At 40.6% G+C, this 16520-nt stretch overlaps 1 protein-coding gene across 2 annotated transcripts; it reads right to left on the minus strand.

The window, feature by feature from the left end:
* Positions 1-1091: 1091 nt before the first annotated feature.
* On the minus strand, positions 1092-14617 carry ZNF571 (zinc finger protein 571). Of its 2 annotated transcripts, XM_024733835.1 has the most exons (5): positions 14583-14617; positions 11457-11544; positions 9592-9718; positions 9222-9317; positions 1092-3187 (listed from the first exon to the last, which is right to left on the minus strand). In XM_024733835.1, exons 2-5 carry the CDS (start codon positions 11463-11465, stop codon positions 1494-1496), a joined length of 1926 nt encoding a protein of 641 aa, XP_024589603.1. In that variant the 5' UTR covers positions 11466-11544; positions 14583-14617; the 3' UTR covers positions 1092-1493. The 2 variants fall into 2 exon arrangements, with proteins under 2 accessions (XP_024589603.1, XP_024589602.1); XM_024733834.1 differs by lacking the exons at positions 9222-9317; positions 9592-9718; positions 14583-14617 and adding an exon at positions 14014-14249.
* Positions 14618-16520: the final 1903 nt, after the last annotated feature.

Genomic DNA, 16520 nt, shown 5'->3' on the forward strand with positions numbered 1-16520 from the left:
TTGTAACATATATGTAAAACCAGTGTTTTTTAGAGTGGGGATATGAATATTAAGTTGTGAAGACAACTAAGTGGGCTGCAGTGTTCATTACAGACTATGTAATAGAAAACAGTAGAGTGCCTCGCATATGGAAAAGTATTGTCTTGGGAAATTTTGTATCAATTCTTCTATCAATGTCTTTTATTTTACTTTTATTATTATTTTCTTTTATTTTACTAATTATTTATTTCCATTATGTACTAATACATTTCATTATATATCATCATAGTATCTGTTCCTTGAAGTGTAGAAGAAAAACATAATTCATACTTTATAATGTTCAAAATAATTGCATGCACAAACATGTCTGCTAACTAGTTACTTGTTAACTGGGTTTTAAATGTTTTATATTATTCAGAAATCCCTGAGAGAATTCATGTAAGTGGTTTAACTTGAATTTAAATTATGTTTGGGAAAATTGGGTAGGGTACTTGAATGCATTGGAAACATTATTTTTCCCATTTGAAGTATTGGGATGTAGGTAGGCTCTGAAGTTTGGGCATCTGAAAATTTACTGTTCAACCAGTTATCAAGAATAGATTAGGTTCAGATAATGAGGAAAAAGTGTAGTTGGTAAATTTTGCTTTGATTTCTCATTTAAGACAATATTTTATAGGTTTTTTTTTTAATGGCGTTAACTTGGCTATCATTTTGTTGGTAAATTCTTTTATCCTTAAAGTAGTAATTAGAAAATGTGGAATAATGACTTCTGCTTTTGTAATTTGTTGTAGAAAAATCACCTCTCCTTGATTTTATAAAAAAGCTCTACAACCGTAAAGAAATTTCTTCCATAGAGTTTCTTTCCAGTATGAATTTTCTGGTGCAGCAAAATTTATGAGCTCTAAAATAGAGGCCTTCATACTCTTTTTATGTTCTAAAGCTCTTGTCATAGAATAAATTATTTGGGTTCAAAAGGGGATAGATGGTAATAGAATGTTTACATCTTTCTACGGTACTTATAAAATATTCCTACCATTTGACTTCTCTAATAGCATTAATAATGATGATAATAATAATGATGATGATAATAATAATGATAATAACACTGAGTATCAGATACTGTCCAAAGGGAGTTACATGTATTTAATCACTTACAATTTGATCATTATTATACCATTATAGTATTTTACACATAAAGAAATGGAGGCACAGAGAAGTTAAGTAACCTATCCAATTTCACAGTTAGGAAATATTAAAATAGAGATGGTGCTCAATAAAGGATATAATTCAGCATTACATTCCAGGGTTATAGAGATTTTTTAAAATGTTTAATGGGTTCCAGAAGTCATTTATTTCTGCATTCATGAAGTTAATATAAGCTTTCTAAAAATGAGTTGATTTTGAACACAATCAAAAGGATGTCCTATTTCATTACAAACATGAGTTCTCTAATATTCCAGAGCTGCTGAAGATGGGTGAAGACTTTCTTATATTAAATCATATATAAAGCTTTCTCAATTATGAAGCCTCATATGTTGAATAAGTTGTGAATGACGTCTAAAGTCTTTACCACACTGTATGCATGCATAGGGTTGCTCACCAGTATGGATCCTTTGATGTAGAGTAAGTTCTGAGCCACGACTGAAGGCCTTCCCACATTCCCTACATTCATAGGGTTTCTCACCATTATGAGTTCTTAGATGTTCGGTAAGGTGTGAGCCACGAATAAAGGCCTTCCCACATTGCTTACATTCATAGGGTTTTTCACCTCTATGAATTCTCTGGTGTTCACTAAGTTGTGAGCCATAAATAAAAGCTCTGTCACATTCCTTACATTTGTAGGGTTTTTCACCTGTATGAATTCTCTGATGATATGTAAGTTGTGTGGTACGAAAAAAGGTCTTCCCACATTCCTTACATTCATAATGCTTCTCACCATGAATTTTCTCATGTTGAGTAAGATATGCACAACGAATAAAGGTCTTTCCACATTCCTTACATTCAAAGGGTTTCTCACCTGTATGAATTCTATGATGTTCACTAAGTTGTTTGCCACAAATAAAGGCCTTTCCACATTCCTTACATTTGTAAGGTTTCTCACCTGTATGAATTCTCTGATGTTGAGTAAGATTAGAATTAGAAATAAAGGCTTTCCCACATTCTTTGCATTTATAGGGTCTCTCACCTGTATGAACTCTCAGATGATAAGTAAGTTGTGAGCCACGAGAAAAGGCCTTTCCACATTCTTTACATTCATAGGGTTTCTCACCTGTGTGAATTCTCTGATGTTCATTAAGTTGAGAGGCACATAAAAAGGCCTTCCCACATTCTTTACATCTGTAAGGCTTTTCACCAGTATGAACCCTTTGATGATAAGTAAGGTGTGAACCAAGAATAAAAGCCTTTCCACATTCCTTACACTCATAGGGTTTCTCACCACTATGAATTCTTTGATGGTAAGTAAGCTGAGAGCCAAGAATAAAGGCCTTCCCACATTCCTTACATTCATAAGGTTTTTCACCACTATGAATTCTCTGATGGAGTGTATATTGTGAACAATAACTAAAGGCTTTTCCACATTTCTTACATTCATATGGTTTCTCTCCTGTATGAACTCTCTGATGTTCAGTGAGTTGTGAACCACGAATAAAGGCCTTCCCACATGCTTTACATTGATAAGGTTTTTCATTAGTATGAATTTTCTGATGTTGAATCAGATCAGAACTACGGCCAAAGGCCTTTCCACAGTCCATACACTCATAAGGTTTCTCACCATTCTGAATCCTCTGATGTTGAATATAGGTTGGCTTTTTGCTGAAGATCCTCCTACATTTCTTAACGTCAGAGTGTTTTTCTTTATTATGACTTTTCTCATGTTGAATAAGGCATGACAAGTAGCTGAAAGCTTGTTTACATTCCTTACATTTGTACAATTTTTCCTTGGTAGGATTTGTCTGATGAAGAATAGGGGACATGGAATGGCTTTGAGTGACCTCTTCTTTACAGGTAATTTTCATGCGCATGTATGGTCTTTCCTGACTTCTCTGTTGATCCTCAAACTTGCCTTTGCACTCTGTATTTTCTCCAAGATCATTGCACTCAAGGTTATGGCTTATAGGTTTCCTCATATTCTCCCATTGCAGGGATTCCATTTCATAAGTTCCCTTTTCTGGACATGACCTTTTGGTCTCACAGCTGTATTCCAAGTCTGTAAAATAACAAGAAAACAAATTCTTGCTGTTTTTGTTTGTAAGAAGAAATGAACTGTCTAAGGTAAAAATGGTAGATAAGGGCTTCCCTGGTGGCGCAGTTGTTGAGAGTCCGCCTGCCGATGCAGGGGACACGGGTTTGTGCCCTGGTCCGGGAAGATCCCACATGCCACAGAGCGGCTGGGCCGTGAGCCATGGCCGCTGAGCCTGCGCGTCCGGAGCCTGTGCTCCGCAACGGGAGAGGCCACAACAGTGAGAGGCCCGCGTACCGCAAAAAAAAAAAAGGTAGATAAAATGATAATTCTCATAAGAACAGAATGGCTTAAACATTGCTAAAAATTTTGTGCAATTTAAAAAAAGGCACAAGGAGAGAACATAGAATGAGGGGAATTTATAGGGGGGAAAATAATTAAGAAAACAGATTAAGTCAGTGGTTCTCAAACTTTGGAGTGGATTAGAATCACCAAGGAAGCTTATAAAATTACAACAAAAACACCCCTGGAAATAAACAAACAAATGCCTGGGTGGATAGCCAACCTATCAACAAATCCTATTAGCTCTCCTGTCAAAATTTATCAAATATCTGACCACATCCACTACAACCACATTAGGCCAAGCCACCCATCTCTCACTGTAATAGGCTCTTATCAAATTCTTATGCATTTTAGACTCCCTCACATGCTGTTCCGTCTGCCAGGAATGCTCTCTACAAGGCCAGTTCCTTTTCGTCTAAAACGTACTAACTTAAATGCCAGCTGCTCAGAAAGACTATCACTGAAAACTCTAATTGGGTCCATGCCATGTCTTTATTCTCTATATCTGCACCTTCTTCTTCATTCTTGTTTCAATCTTTGCAATTCTAGAATTACATTTTCTTTATTTATGTTGATCCTTCTATTCCTCAAGCTTCACAAGCGTAGGAAAAATATTCCTCTTTATAGCTATTCCCCAGAACACAGAAAGCAAACAAACACAGTGTTTTCTTCTTCCCTTCATGTATTTTTTCAGGTCTTTCTTTCCAGTACCTTCTACTCAAGGCCAAATGTTCTCATATTTTCCAGAAAAGCATAAGGTTCTATAATGTTCTAGAAATAGTGACAACTTTATACACTAAAGAAAATTTTATGTTATTCTGAACAAAGTTGGGAGATGGGTGTAATTTTAAAAAGTAGAAGAACACAATCCACTGTGACTGGAGCCCCAGGCACACTCTGGAAACACTGCATATAGGCTGTAGAGTGTAATAGAGGATGGTAGTGGGTAAGAAAATAAACATATATTAGTAAATTCAAGTTCAAATGGTCTTTTAGAAATAAAAGTCAGAAATCTGAGGAAAACGTGCTTTTGCTAAAAAGTACAATGAAACTGTAATCTGTAAAGTACAATGAAACTGTAAAATACAATGAAACTGTAAAGTACAATGAAACTATAAACTGTAAAGTACAATGAAACTGTAAACAAAGACCCCCACACGGCTCAATTTAACACCAACTCGTCAGCAAAATGTACTGGGATGAGAGTATCTGGCTTATACTTTCTGTCAGAGAAGCACAATATGGTTTACAAGACAGTAGGAAAGAAACCAACTGGAATATGGTGATTAACGGAACAGCGTAAGGGACCAGATAAATCCAGTTTGGATTCCAAACTGCTCTCCGTGTTATAGTAACACGATAATAAAAATGGGAAGAAATATAAATCTAATGATTCTGGGGTGGGAAGCACTGTGAGACCACACAGGGTAAGGTGCTAAATGGCGACCTAGTGTGATAAAGAAAGTAAAGATAAGAATACCCAAGTCTTAAAACCATGCTGAGGTTGAGGAATGTGTATGAAATGTATTCAAATAAGTAGTTCTTTTTATTGTCATTAAATCAATGCAAGAATAACTGGGAAAACTGCAAAAGGGGTGATGACTAAAGACAACAAAATGGAGTCTGAAAAGCAGAAGGCACAATTGAAAGGCCCCTTTGACTCTTAGCCCCTCGAGTCCTACTGAGTCTATCTCCTAAATAGCTCTTGAATCTGTTTCCTTATCCCCAACACCACTGCCAACACTCTGAGGATGCCCGAAGCAACTCTCATTTGAGCCACGACAATAACCTACTCAGTAACGTCATGAGAACCTTCCTTCTAATCTCCATCTGGCAGTCAGAGTAATATATTAAATGTGTAAATCACACTATGTCACTGTCCTATGTAAGATTCTTCATAAGCTTGCAAATGCTTTTGGGATAAAATTCAAACTTGTTAGTAGCATCTTTCAAACTGCTTTTGACTGCAGCCTCACAATAAGAAATGCATGTTATATTATTAGTGAGTACACATGCACAAACATAAACAAGACAAATAGGTCATGAAATTTTCTTTTTTACATGTGATGCATTCTGATATTTTATTTTATTTTCTCTTCTGTGTTATTTTATTTATGAAACAAAACCAAACCAAAAAATAAAAACAAATGCTGCTCACATTCAATAAAGATGTTAAAAAACAAACCAACCAAAAACAAATGCTGCTCACAGCCTACCAGGTCATTTCATAACCCCTAGAAGGTACTGCCTGGCCTGGCTTCTGCCAGCTTCTCCAAACTCACACCTGGTACCTCTCCCTTACTAGGCTCCAACTACAAGGGTCTTCTTTGAATATCTCATATACACCAGGCTCTATCCTCTTATAGCCTTCAGTACATTGTTCCCTCTGCTAGGAATGCTCTTCCCTCTACCCTCAGCCTCCCTACTGGCTTTCCATCTTTTCAGGGCTCATCTGAAATTTCACAGACCTTTGCAATTCCTGAAAAGCCTTCCCCAAACCCAGACTTCTAGCAACACCGCACCTACAATTCTTTCTTCTATTAAGACAACCACTCCACTCACTGCAGCCTAAAAGAAAGGCCCCCATAGCTTTTGGTGCTGGTAAGACCTCCACATCCTGCTATTAAGGCTGGATTCTCCTGGAAGGTCTTGATTTCCATAAACTCTTAGTGTGACAGTCCCATCACTCTTAGTTTGTAACAGAAATAAGCACCCACCTTCCCCAAAGAGACCACTCAGGACCAATCCTGTAATGCTTGACATCTCTGGGTATCCAATTACCTCTGAAAAGCTCTGGCTTCCTGGGTCCTTGGTCATCACTAGGACTCTCGTCCCAATCCAGGTCTGGACATCCTCTTTTATGACCCAATGTTCTACTGCATGCTAACAAACAGACCTTCTGGAACTCATAGTGTACTTTCCAGAAGTACTCTAACTTCAGCCTCCCTTCTGATTATTCTCTTCACCTTCTTGCTCTGATTGAAACCTTGAGCACACTGCTTCCCCTGAAACACTGTTTTCCTTTACTTCTTTCCACCTACCCTCTCCCACAGTAGATATAACAGACCTTGTTGTTACCAATAATCACAACACCTCTAAAAGTTGTTTCGAGCAATCATCATTTTGACCACTACCACACATATTTCATTTACTCTTATACCATCTCTCTATTATTTATCTCCATCTTAAAGACTCTCCTTTGAAATCAAAACAAAACCACCTCTCCTTTGATTCTTTGGTTCACTTTGCAGCTCTTATCCATTTACTGTACTCCTTCCTGGCAAAACTTCTCAAAAGAGTTGTCTGTACTTCCTGTCTATACTTTTTATTTCACACTTCTTTCCACCTACCCTCTCCCACAGTAGATATAATAGACCTTGTTGTTACCAATAATCACAACACCTCTAAAAGTTCAGTTTCGAGCAATCATCATTTTGACCACTACCACACATATTTCATTTACTCTTATACCATCTCTCTATTATTTATCTCCATCTTAAAGACTCTCCTTTGAAATCAAAACAAAACCACCTCTCCTTTGATTCTTTGGTTCACTTTGCAGCTCTTTTCCATTTACTGTACTCCTTCCTGGCAAAACTTCTCAAAAGAGTTGTCTGTACTTCCTGTCTATACTTTTTATTTCCCTTTACTCCCACCCTCATAACTAACATTTTGCTGTATTTACTTCCAGGTTTTTTCCCTGCACTTTTATGTAGTTACATATACAAACTTGAATCAAACTTCTTTTTCCTCATTATTATATCATACTTCTTTTTCCTCACTATTATATCATACTTCTTTTTCCTCACTATTACAATACTGTTATTTAAAACTTCTAAAGCATTTAAAAACTCTGTTTGTACCTTTGAGAGCCCCTCAAATGGGCCTTCCACACTGCCTGGTGAGTTAACTCACTATCCCACTGTAGTTTTTACTGTTGACTTATTTCTTCTTCATTCTCTTTTTAATCCTCTACAATCAGGTTTTTGCTCCTCTCATTTCCAAACCTACTTTGTCAGTGTCACCAATATCCTTCATCTTGCCAAATCCAATAGTCAGTTTTTAGCCTTCATCTTACTTGAGCTCTTAGCAGTATCTTTCACAGTTAACCACTCTCTCCTTGTGTTTGTCATGGCTTCCAGTACACTGAATTCCCAGTTACTTCCTAGATCACAGGTTAATCAGGAAGCTCCTCAATTTCCTTTGCTGGATCATTTTCCTCTTCCCAGCTAAATGTTGGAATGCCCCATGGTTTAGCCCTTGGACTTTATTTACCTTGCTTTCCATCTAAACCAATCCCTCCATAATCTCATCTCATCCCATCATAAGAGATTAATCCTATATTTGTCTCTTCAGTCCTGACTACCCTCCTGCAGGCTTTCAAATGTGTGTCTAACTTCTCTATGGAGATATCTAATGGGCATCTCAAATGCCCATCTCAAAACTCTTAACTTCCATCTGCAGGCTTCCAAACTCTGACGCCTCTTTCTATTTCCAATCCTTCAGCAAGTCCTATTAATCCTACCATCAAAATACAACCAGAATATAACCCATTCTCATCACCTCCACATATTAAACCCCATTCCAAGCCACTATTATCTGTAATATAGACTCTTGAACCAGTCCTCTAACTGGTCTTTTGCTTCCATTCTTACCGTCTTCCTACACATAACACCCAGAGTGATCTTTAAACAATAATCCCCTACTCATCTGCACAAAATCTCCAAGGGCTCCCTATCATACCTAGGATAAAACCTCACTCCTTGAAATGGCCTACAAGGCCTCATATGATCTGATCTCTGCCCATTTCTCTGACCTCATCTCTAATTTCCACTTTCACTCACTCTGTTCTAGCCACATTGACCTTCTTGCTGATCCTCAAATAAAGGAAGCTCAGCCTCTCCTCAGGGCCTTTGCACTTCTGTTCTCTCTGCCTGAACACACACTTGCCTTATTTTTACACTGCTAATTTCTTTTCGGTCTCAGTTCAAACGTTACCTCCTCTGAGAGATCATCCCTGTCCATCCTAATCTAAGAACACAATAAGCTCTCAACAAACGTTTGCTGGTTGGAGATACCTAGCTAAATAAAAAAAAAACTGGAAAAAAACTTAATCAAGAAATAGAAAAAACGATTGTCTTGGAAGAAGCCAAAGTTTCCTCATTAAAGCAAAAGGGGGGGACATCCCTGGTGGCACATCCCTGGTGGCACAGTGGTTAAGAATCTGCCTGCCAATGCACGGGACACGGGTTTGAGCCCTGGTCCAGGAAGATCCCACATGCCGCAGAGTAACTAAGCCAGGGCGCCACAACTACAGAAGCCTGGGCGCCTAGAGCACGTGCTCTGCAACAAGAGAAGCCACTGCAATGAGAAGCCCGCACACCACAATGAAGAGTAGCCCCCATCCACCGCAACTAGAGAAAGCCCGCGTGCAGCAACGAACACCCAATGCAGCCAAACGTGATAAATAAATAAATAACTTAATTTTTTTAAAAGGGTGGGGTGAATGTAGGAAGAAGAGCAGTAAATGGGAGTTGGAAAGGAAGTTCCTTTGGGAGCTCATGTCGATATCACCTTCCTGCTCTCCCTAGGTCTCAGGTCTTCTTTCCACAGGCCTTTGAAGGGAGCTTCACACAAACATCGCAAAGTGTTGTCACTTCATAAAGCAGCTGTATTATTATCAGCAATAGCTGATCCTGTGTGGCCAGCTCTTATTCACCTGAGCTCCATCTTGTCATGGCTCTCACCACCATCCAGGGCTCCTTCCCTCGCTCCAATAAGGAAAACACGTCTGGCTTAGGGATCGAACATCCAGCTTAAAAGAAAAGAAACGGGACATGGTCATGGGATGAAGAGTCCCAGATTCAAATCCAGTCCATTGGTCATCAAAGAAGAGAAACTAACAGGAAGTGATGGAGGAAGATGTGAAAGTCCGAAGGGTGAGAAATAAAAAGGTACACAGTGGGGCTGTCTACTTCTACTTTTAAAAAACTCAAACGTTTCCTTAGGGAATAGAAATCAGAAATTCACAATGAAGGAGGCAGAAAGTATGGGAGACAAATTCTGAAAACTGTGTAAAATGATCTTACCCAGTGAGATCAGGTGGCTGTAGTTCTCCACCATGACCTGCCTGTACAAATCCCGCTGAATGGGGTCAAGGCATTCCCATTCCTCCTGAGAGAAGTTGATGGCCACATCCCTGAAAGTTACCAACCACTGAAACAACAAATCCATTTATTATTTGTGAAAATACGATGATGATTTTGAGGTGAAATGAGATAAGAAGGAGGAGGGCACTGAAGGAAGGGGGTGATATAATAAACAATATGCCATGGCCAAACACCTGTAACATTGAAGGAAATTGGGTGCCTGAACTATAGTGTCAACATGATCCTTGATCACTGCTACTGCCACAGACAAAACTTCCTATGTATACTAGGACAATTCCATTATCCAGAAAGGTCTGAGAATACAAAAGGCCAGATGATTGCAGTTTCCCAATTGAATGACATATTGTATGCAATCACACAGCACTTTAAGCTTTCTAATTCTCCATAAATAATAAATAAATTCTCAACTAATGGGTTCTTTCTGAAATTAACTTCTCTCTTTAAAGAAAAGGATAAACAAGATTGATGAAATCTTTCCAAACAATTTTTTAACAACTCTCTGGACTGGAACATAGAATTTGGATGTAACTTAGAATCTTTTTGAAGATTCAAGTTCATTAAGTCACTATATTATGTCACCAAATATAATGGACATACAGTATTTTCACTTTATGGATGTAATGATCTGCTTATTTGGGAGTATTTAAAACAAATTCTTTAATGTCTTTAGCTCTAGGAATCTAAAATTCTCAAAAGATTATACATCTGGCAGATTTTATTTGCTCCTACTTTCTGTGTTCCTAGGCTACAGCAGGCTGATGGATGCCAGTCTAGGTGCACACAGGCATCACTCTGACACATTCTGGCCAACTCCAAGGTAAGCCTTGCCTCTCATTGGTTTCTTGGCAAGAGGGATGTGGTAGGTAGACTAATGACCCCGCAAAGATGTCCATATCTTAACCCCCGGAACCTGTGAGTATGTTACCTTACATGGCAAATGGGACTTTGTAGATGTGATTAAATTAAGAATCTTGGGGAGATTATCCTGGATTTTCTGGTTGGGCCCAATGGGATCACAAGGGTATTTTAAGTGATAGAGGGAGGCAGAAGAGTCAAAGGAGATGTGATAATGAAAGCAGAGATCAGAATGATGTGATTGCTGGCTCTGAAAATGGAGGGGACCCTTGAGCCAAGGAATGTGAGCAGCCTCTAGCAGCTGGAAATGCAAGAAAATAGATTTTCCTCTGGAGCCTCCAGAAGGAACACAGACCTACCAACACCTTGATTTTAGCCCTATAAGACTGATTTCAGATTCCAACCTCCAGAAGTATGACAGTAGGTTTGTGTTTCAGTCACTAAGTTTGTAGTAATTTGTTACAGCAGCAACATGAAACTGTACAAGAGGCAAGATCTCTTTCTTCTCAGGACTCAGTTCCCCAACCAATTTCAAAGGCCTCACAAAAAAATCTCACCACACACTGAGATTGGGAACAACCAGCAGAAATGCTGTCACTTCCAAGTGGAAAACCTAGGTTTGTAGAGATCAAAGTCTGTCATGTGTCTCATTTAACTACCTCACTAAACCACTGTGCTAATACTTCTCTTAAGGGGAGATATTTCTGCTTCCTCAGGGCTCCTGGCAGAATACCATCTGGTGCAGGGAAAAACACTTAGAGGAGAATGAAGCTCTTTGCTACGATCACTCACTGGAATGGGAGAAATTTGGGAGCAGTTCCTTTACAGGACTAAGCAAGGCAGAAAATATGGGAATAAATATATCTGGTGTTCATATAACCCAACAAAATGATCGCACTTCAGGGAGGAAAGAAGAAACAGCAACTCACGTGAGGCATGGTTTTGAGCACTGTCAGAACTGATCAACTTTCTCGTTCCTCTCCTGGAGATGTGCAGAGTCCTAAGAGGAGAGCAGGGCTGGAGAAGGAAAACAAAGCCATGAGAACAAGCTTGCCTCAGAGCCCACAAAATGAGCACCTTGGAACTACCTTTATTTCCCCTCTTTGAGGGAAGTTTGGGAAAATCTCAGCCCTCTTACAAATCCAGTGGAATCCAGATAGAGCAGAGGGAATTCAGGCCAGACTTTTCCTTAATCCCCATGATGCTGAACAGGACCCCAGAGGGCGCCAGTTTCCATAGGCATCTTACATCTCTAGGATAGGGGAGTACCCAGGGAGCCCTGGGGAGCAGCGCTTCCCCAGGGCCCACATGCTAAGTGAGATGCTTTGCTCCCATGCTTAAAGGCTCAGGCCCACAAGACTGCTCCTGACTTCAGAAGCCAATCGCAAATCGCAGGCCACTGTACTTCTGACCAACCAGCTATAAATTGGGGGCTCCTACAATCCCCTCCTAAGGTTCTATACTTTGCTAGGATGGCTCACAGAACTTAGGAAAACACTTCACTTATGTTTACCAATTTATCATAATGGATACAATTTAGGAGCAGATGCATGGAAAAGATGCATAGGGCAAGGTATGGTGGAGGGGGAGCTTGGAGTTTCCAATGCTCTCTTTGGGATTGCCACCGTCAAAGCACCTCAAGGTGTTCACTAACCCAGAAGCTCATCAAATCTAGTTCGAGAGTTTTTATAGGGCTTAACCTCCAGTCCCACCCTCCCCTTTCCTGGAGGTCAGGTCAGTGGGTGGGTTGGAAAGTTCCAACCCTCTAATCATTTGGTCTTTCTGGTGATCAGCTCCATCCTGAAGCTATGTAGGGGCCAGACTCCAAGCCACCTCATTAGCATAAATTCAGGTGTGATCAAAAGGGGTTCATTACGAATAACAAAAGACACTCCTATCACTCAGAAATTTGCTAAGTTAGGAAAACCAAATAGTTGATGAAAAGTTCTTATTTATAGAACTCCAGCTAAGAAATGCAGAAGGAATTGAGAGAATTTTTTAAAAAAATCACTATGTGTAACCCTTAATAAAATAATAGATCTCAGCATCAATCATAAATGGATGTTATAACCTCTATGTCAGTGTTTCTTACCCTTTTTTTCATTATTAGTTCCCCCAAAGCCTTTTAAGACAACTTTTCTCCTGATACCACTTACCTATGAAATTTTAATACCACAGATATACTGTATATGTGTTTATGTACTGTGTCCACAAACCGTTATAATATTCAGTAAGAGTTTGGTCCCCCTCCCTGCCAAGAACCAAGTTTCACCCCCGTGGGGGCAATACCCCTCCTTCTGCCATTGAGAATGTATGCTTTAGGTGAAAGAGGAAGAGGGCATTTTATAAAGGAAGAATTAAGTGGACAGCACTTGAACACCAATCAACATGGCATCACCAGAAGTGGGACACCAGACTTTAAAAAACCTCAGGATGTGATGTCACAGGAAGTACACAACATAACCTATGAATTATTTTTGCCTGAAAATGTGATTTAGGCAAAATATCTGAATCTGATCAAGGCTCTAGATCTAACTACCCCTTAACAGAAATATGTAGCATAGGGGAACTAATTATATGACACCACAAGGAAGAAATTAGCCAAAAGGAGAATGCACAATATTCTGTAAACAAATAACCTAGTTTTTCTACAAATCAATGGCAACAATTAAAGTAAAAACAGAAAATAGAGAACTGTTATGGATTAAAAAAACTTAAGAGATTTGACAGGGACTTCCCTGGCGGTCCAGTGATTAACACTCCATGCTTCCAGTGCAGGGGGCCCAGGGTTCGATCCCTGGTTGGGGAACTAAGATCCCACATGCCGGTCGTCCAGAATAAAAATTTTTTTTAAATTTAATAAGAAAAGAGATTTGACAACCAAATGTAATGTGTGGACCTATCTGAATCATGATTTGAACAAACCAATTGTAAAAAATCTATCTTCCAAAGAATTGGGGAAGTTTGAATATATACTGGGTATATGATATTATGGAATGACTTAGTTTTTAAAGTTGAGATAGCATCATGGTTATTATTTAAAAATATGTCCTTTTGGTTACATACGCCTACATGTGATTAAAATAACACTTTGAAATACTAAAGGGAAAAGGGGGATGGATAGGTATAAGGATATTTGCAAATGTGTTAAATTACGGCTGAGCGTTGGGCACACTGGGGTCGTATTATTTTCTACCCTGCTTGAAAATTTCCATACAAAGTTAAAACAAAAGTCCACATTTTCTCCAGAAAGTATAGTTATCTTTCATCAAAAATCTTAGACCAGAAAGGGCTGATTTGTCATCAGGTGGAAAAGGAGAGGTAAAGATGTGGTTGGTGAGTAGAGTAGACTGGTGAGGCCATCCCTGGAGCGCCAAGATTCACAGGGATAGCAATGCCTAAGGTCTCTCCTTAGGGAGATGTTGCAGGAGGTAGCAGCATCTTGAAAAGAAGAAACTCGAGAGAAGAAAGAAAATGGCAACATACTTTAGAAGAGACTTTTAGCTGTGCAATATTTTTTTCCTTTCCTCTGTATGCTTCTGTTGGAAAGAGTAGAACAGAGAAAAAAGAATCAAAGGATATCAAGCCTTTCCCAGAGCCGACCAAACAGTTTAGGACCAATTCCCACAACAACTTCAGGCTGAGAGAGGGATCAGTTTTTCCCCGTAGGGCTCTCAAAGTAGAATGGGGCATCCTGTTAGGGTGGTCTTCTGCCTTCCCGGGGCATAAACTCTCATTGTAGGGGCATCTTCAGAATAGCCTCGTTCTCTGTAAAGTGGAGGAACTGCGGCACCTGGAACCGCGCGATTCTCAACTGGCGAGACTCTGTCCCTGTCTCACGGCGGGAGAGTACACAGTCACTAAAGGGGCACAGCAGCCAAGTGCGTTAGAAGGCGACAGGTGAGCCCGTCACGCTGCCACAAAAGCGCGCGCGCACTCACACACCCAGCACTGTGGAACGTTCATGATAACATCTCCCTGCTCCCGTTGGCCGGGAACCAAAGTCACAGCGCCGCTTTTGCCGGAGGAGAGCGACGCCAAGTGCACACTCATACCTGCGGCGCAGAGGAACACAGCTGATAGCACCACGCCTCCGCCGCTAGGAACCGAAGTGACGGGGCCGACGACCAGCGGGGAAGGGCACAGCCACTCCGCACTGGCAAGGCCGACTTCCGTAAGGAATTAACCTGAGTGCTACGAAGTTGGAGATATGTAGTCCAGAGCCAGGATCGTCTCGATTCCTGTCAGCACCGAGCCCCAGCCGGCATACCGGTATTCCCAGCACCTTACAGGAACTTCCTTCTGGACGCTCCAACCCAAAGGCAGCGTGCGGGTCCCAGCGAGGTAGTGCACTCACCTACCGCTACAGACTGGATCCTTAAACCAAGGAGTAACGGAGTAAGTGTACGAAATGGCGCTGGGACGCGGTGGCCTCCGGGAAATGTAGTCGTAAACATGAACCCGGCCCGTTACAACAGAATCCAGAGGCAGTTGGCCACGTCCTGTGGTCCGGAATCGGGGGCGCCTCGGGGCTCCCTCGCTTGAACTCGGGAACTCACGCTGCTGCGGTGTGAGCCGAACTATTTCATTTTACTCAAGTGACTTCCCAGAGGTTCTAGAAAATCGCAAAGAGGTTACCAGAGCTTGAGTCTTGCAGTGATGCCTTCAAAGAAATATAGTCCAGGGCTGAAAAACCTGCAGAAGTCTAGGAAGCAGGGTCCAGATTTCTTAGACAGAGCTCTGGCCCGGACGAGGTGAAGGTGACTACCGGGTTGCTGCTCAAAGCGGTTCAGGGGTGTGATGCTTACTTCATGGTCGTGTATGTGTGTGTGTGTGTGTGTGTGTGTGTGTGTGCGCGCGCGCGCGCCCGCGCAAGGGCAAGTGTTCTCAATAGGAGAAGGGAAGACTGTGGGGAGTGTGATGTGTGTCAGATTGTGCTTGAGACTGTGAGGAATGTTAGTGGATAAGCATGTGACCCATTTGGGACTGTGTTAAATGTCTGGGGATGGTTGTAACTATAGCTTTCAGGATGATGTATGGGATTAATCAGACAGTCTATGACTAAGTATTTTATAACTTGTAAGAAAATGCTTTTTCTTTGCATGGTTGTGAATTTAGAATAGATTCCATGGAATTATAGAAATGTTAAGTGAAAGATACCTTGAGAGTTCACCTGTAGTAGTGAATGTGGGAAAAGAAATGTGTGAGCATAGTATTGTGAGAGTGGGTATGATTGTCTCGTGATGCAGCTCTGTGTAACAGTGGTATCTTTAAGCTTCAGTTTCCTCACCTGTAAAATGAGGTTAACATTCGTGTAACATTTGGAGCAGTGCTGTCCAATAGATATTTCTGCAGAAGTGGATTCCATGTCCAATGTCTGTGCTGTCCAATACCATAGCCCTGGCCACATTTGGCTATTGAGCACCTGAAATGAGACTAGTTTGACTGAGGAGCTAAATTTTTTATTTTGTTTAATTTTAATAAATTTATATTTAAATAGCTATATGTGGCTAGCTAAATTTGACAGCGCAGTCTGAAGTATCAGTTTGCCTTCAAGATTTGGAGGGGGAGAAACTTAAGTAATTTCATCTAGCAAATAATTTGAAAAATGAGTTTTACATTGAAATGAAGAGAGATGAAAAATGCAAATTCAGCTTTAGTCTTTATTTTGGGGGGAATAATTTGCATAGAGTCCACAAATATTACTATATACCGCAATGATTTTTTTTTACATACCACACACAGATCAAGATAAAGAACATTTCGGGAATTCCCTGGTGGCGCAGCGGTTAAGAATCCGCCTTCCTTCCAATGCAGGGAACACAGGGAAGATCCCACATGCCACGGAGCAACTAAGCCCGTGTGCCACAACTACTGAGCCCACAGTGCTACAACTACTAAAGCCTGGGCGCCTAGAGCCCATGCTCCGCAACAAAGAGAAGCCACCGCAATGAGAAGCCCCCACACAGCAACGAAGAGTAGCCCCAGCTCTC

The sequence above is a fragment of the Neophocaena asiaeorientalis genome, unplaced genomic scaffold (genome assembly GCF_003031525.2).
Source record: "Neophocaena asiaeorientalis asiaeorientalis breed wild unplaced genomic scaffold, Neophocaena_asiaeorientalis_V1.1 scaffold280, whole genome shotgun sequence".
In the NCBI taxonomy this organism is placed as follows: domain Eukaryota; kingdom Metazoa; phylum Chordata; class Mammalia; order Artiodactyla; family Phocoenidae; genus Neophocaena; species Neophocaena asiaeorientalis.

Excerpts from the sequence above, each read along its gene's own strand:
- ZNF571 (XM_024733834.1), bottom strand. The coding sequence starts at position 14,220 with ATGCCCCATTCTACTTTGAGAGCCCTACGGGGAAAAACTGATCCCTCT. Across the intron at positions 11,545-14,013 it reads AGCTAAAAGTCTCTTCTAAA|CCCTGCTCTCCTCTTAGGAC; the intron begins GTATGTTGCCAT and ends TTCCTTCTCCAG. Across the intron at positions 3,188-11,456 it reads TGCTCAAAACCATGCCTCAC|ACTTGGAATACAGCTGTGAG; the intron begins GTGAGTTGCTGT and ends GTTATTTTACAG.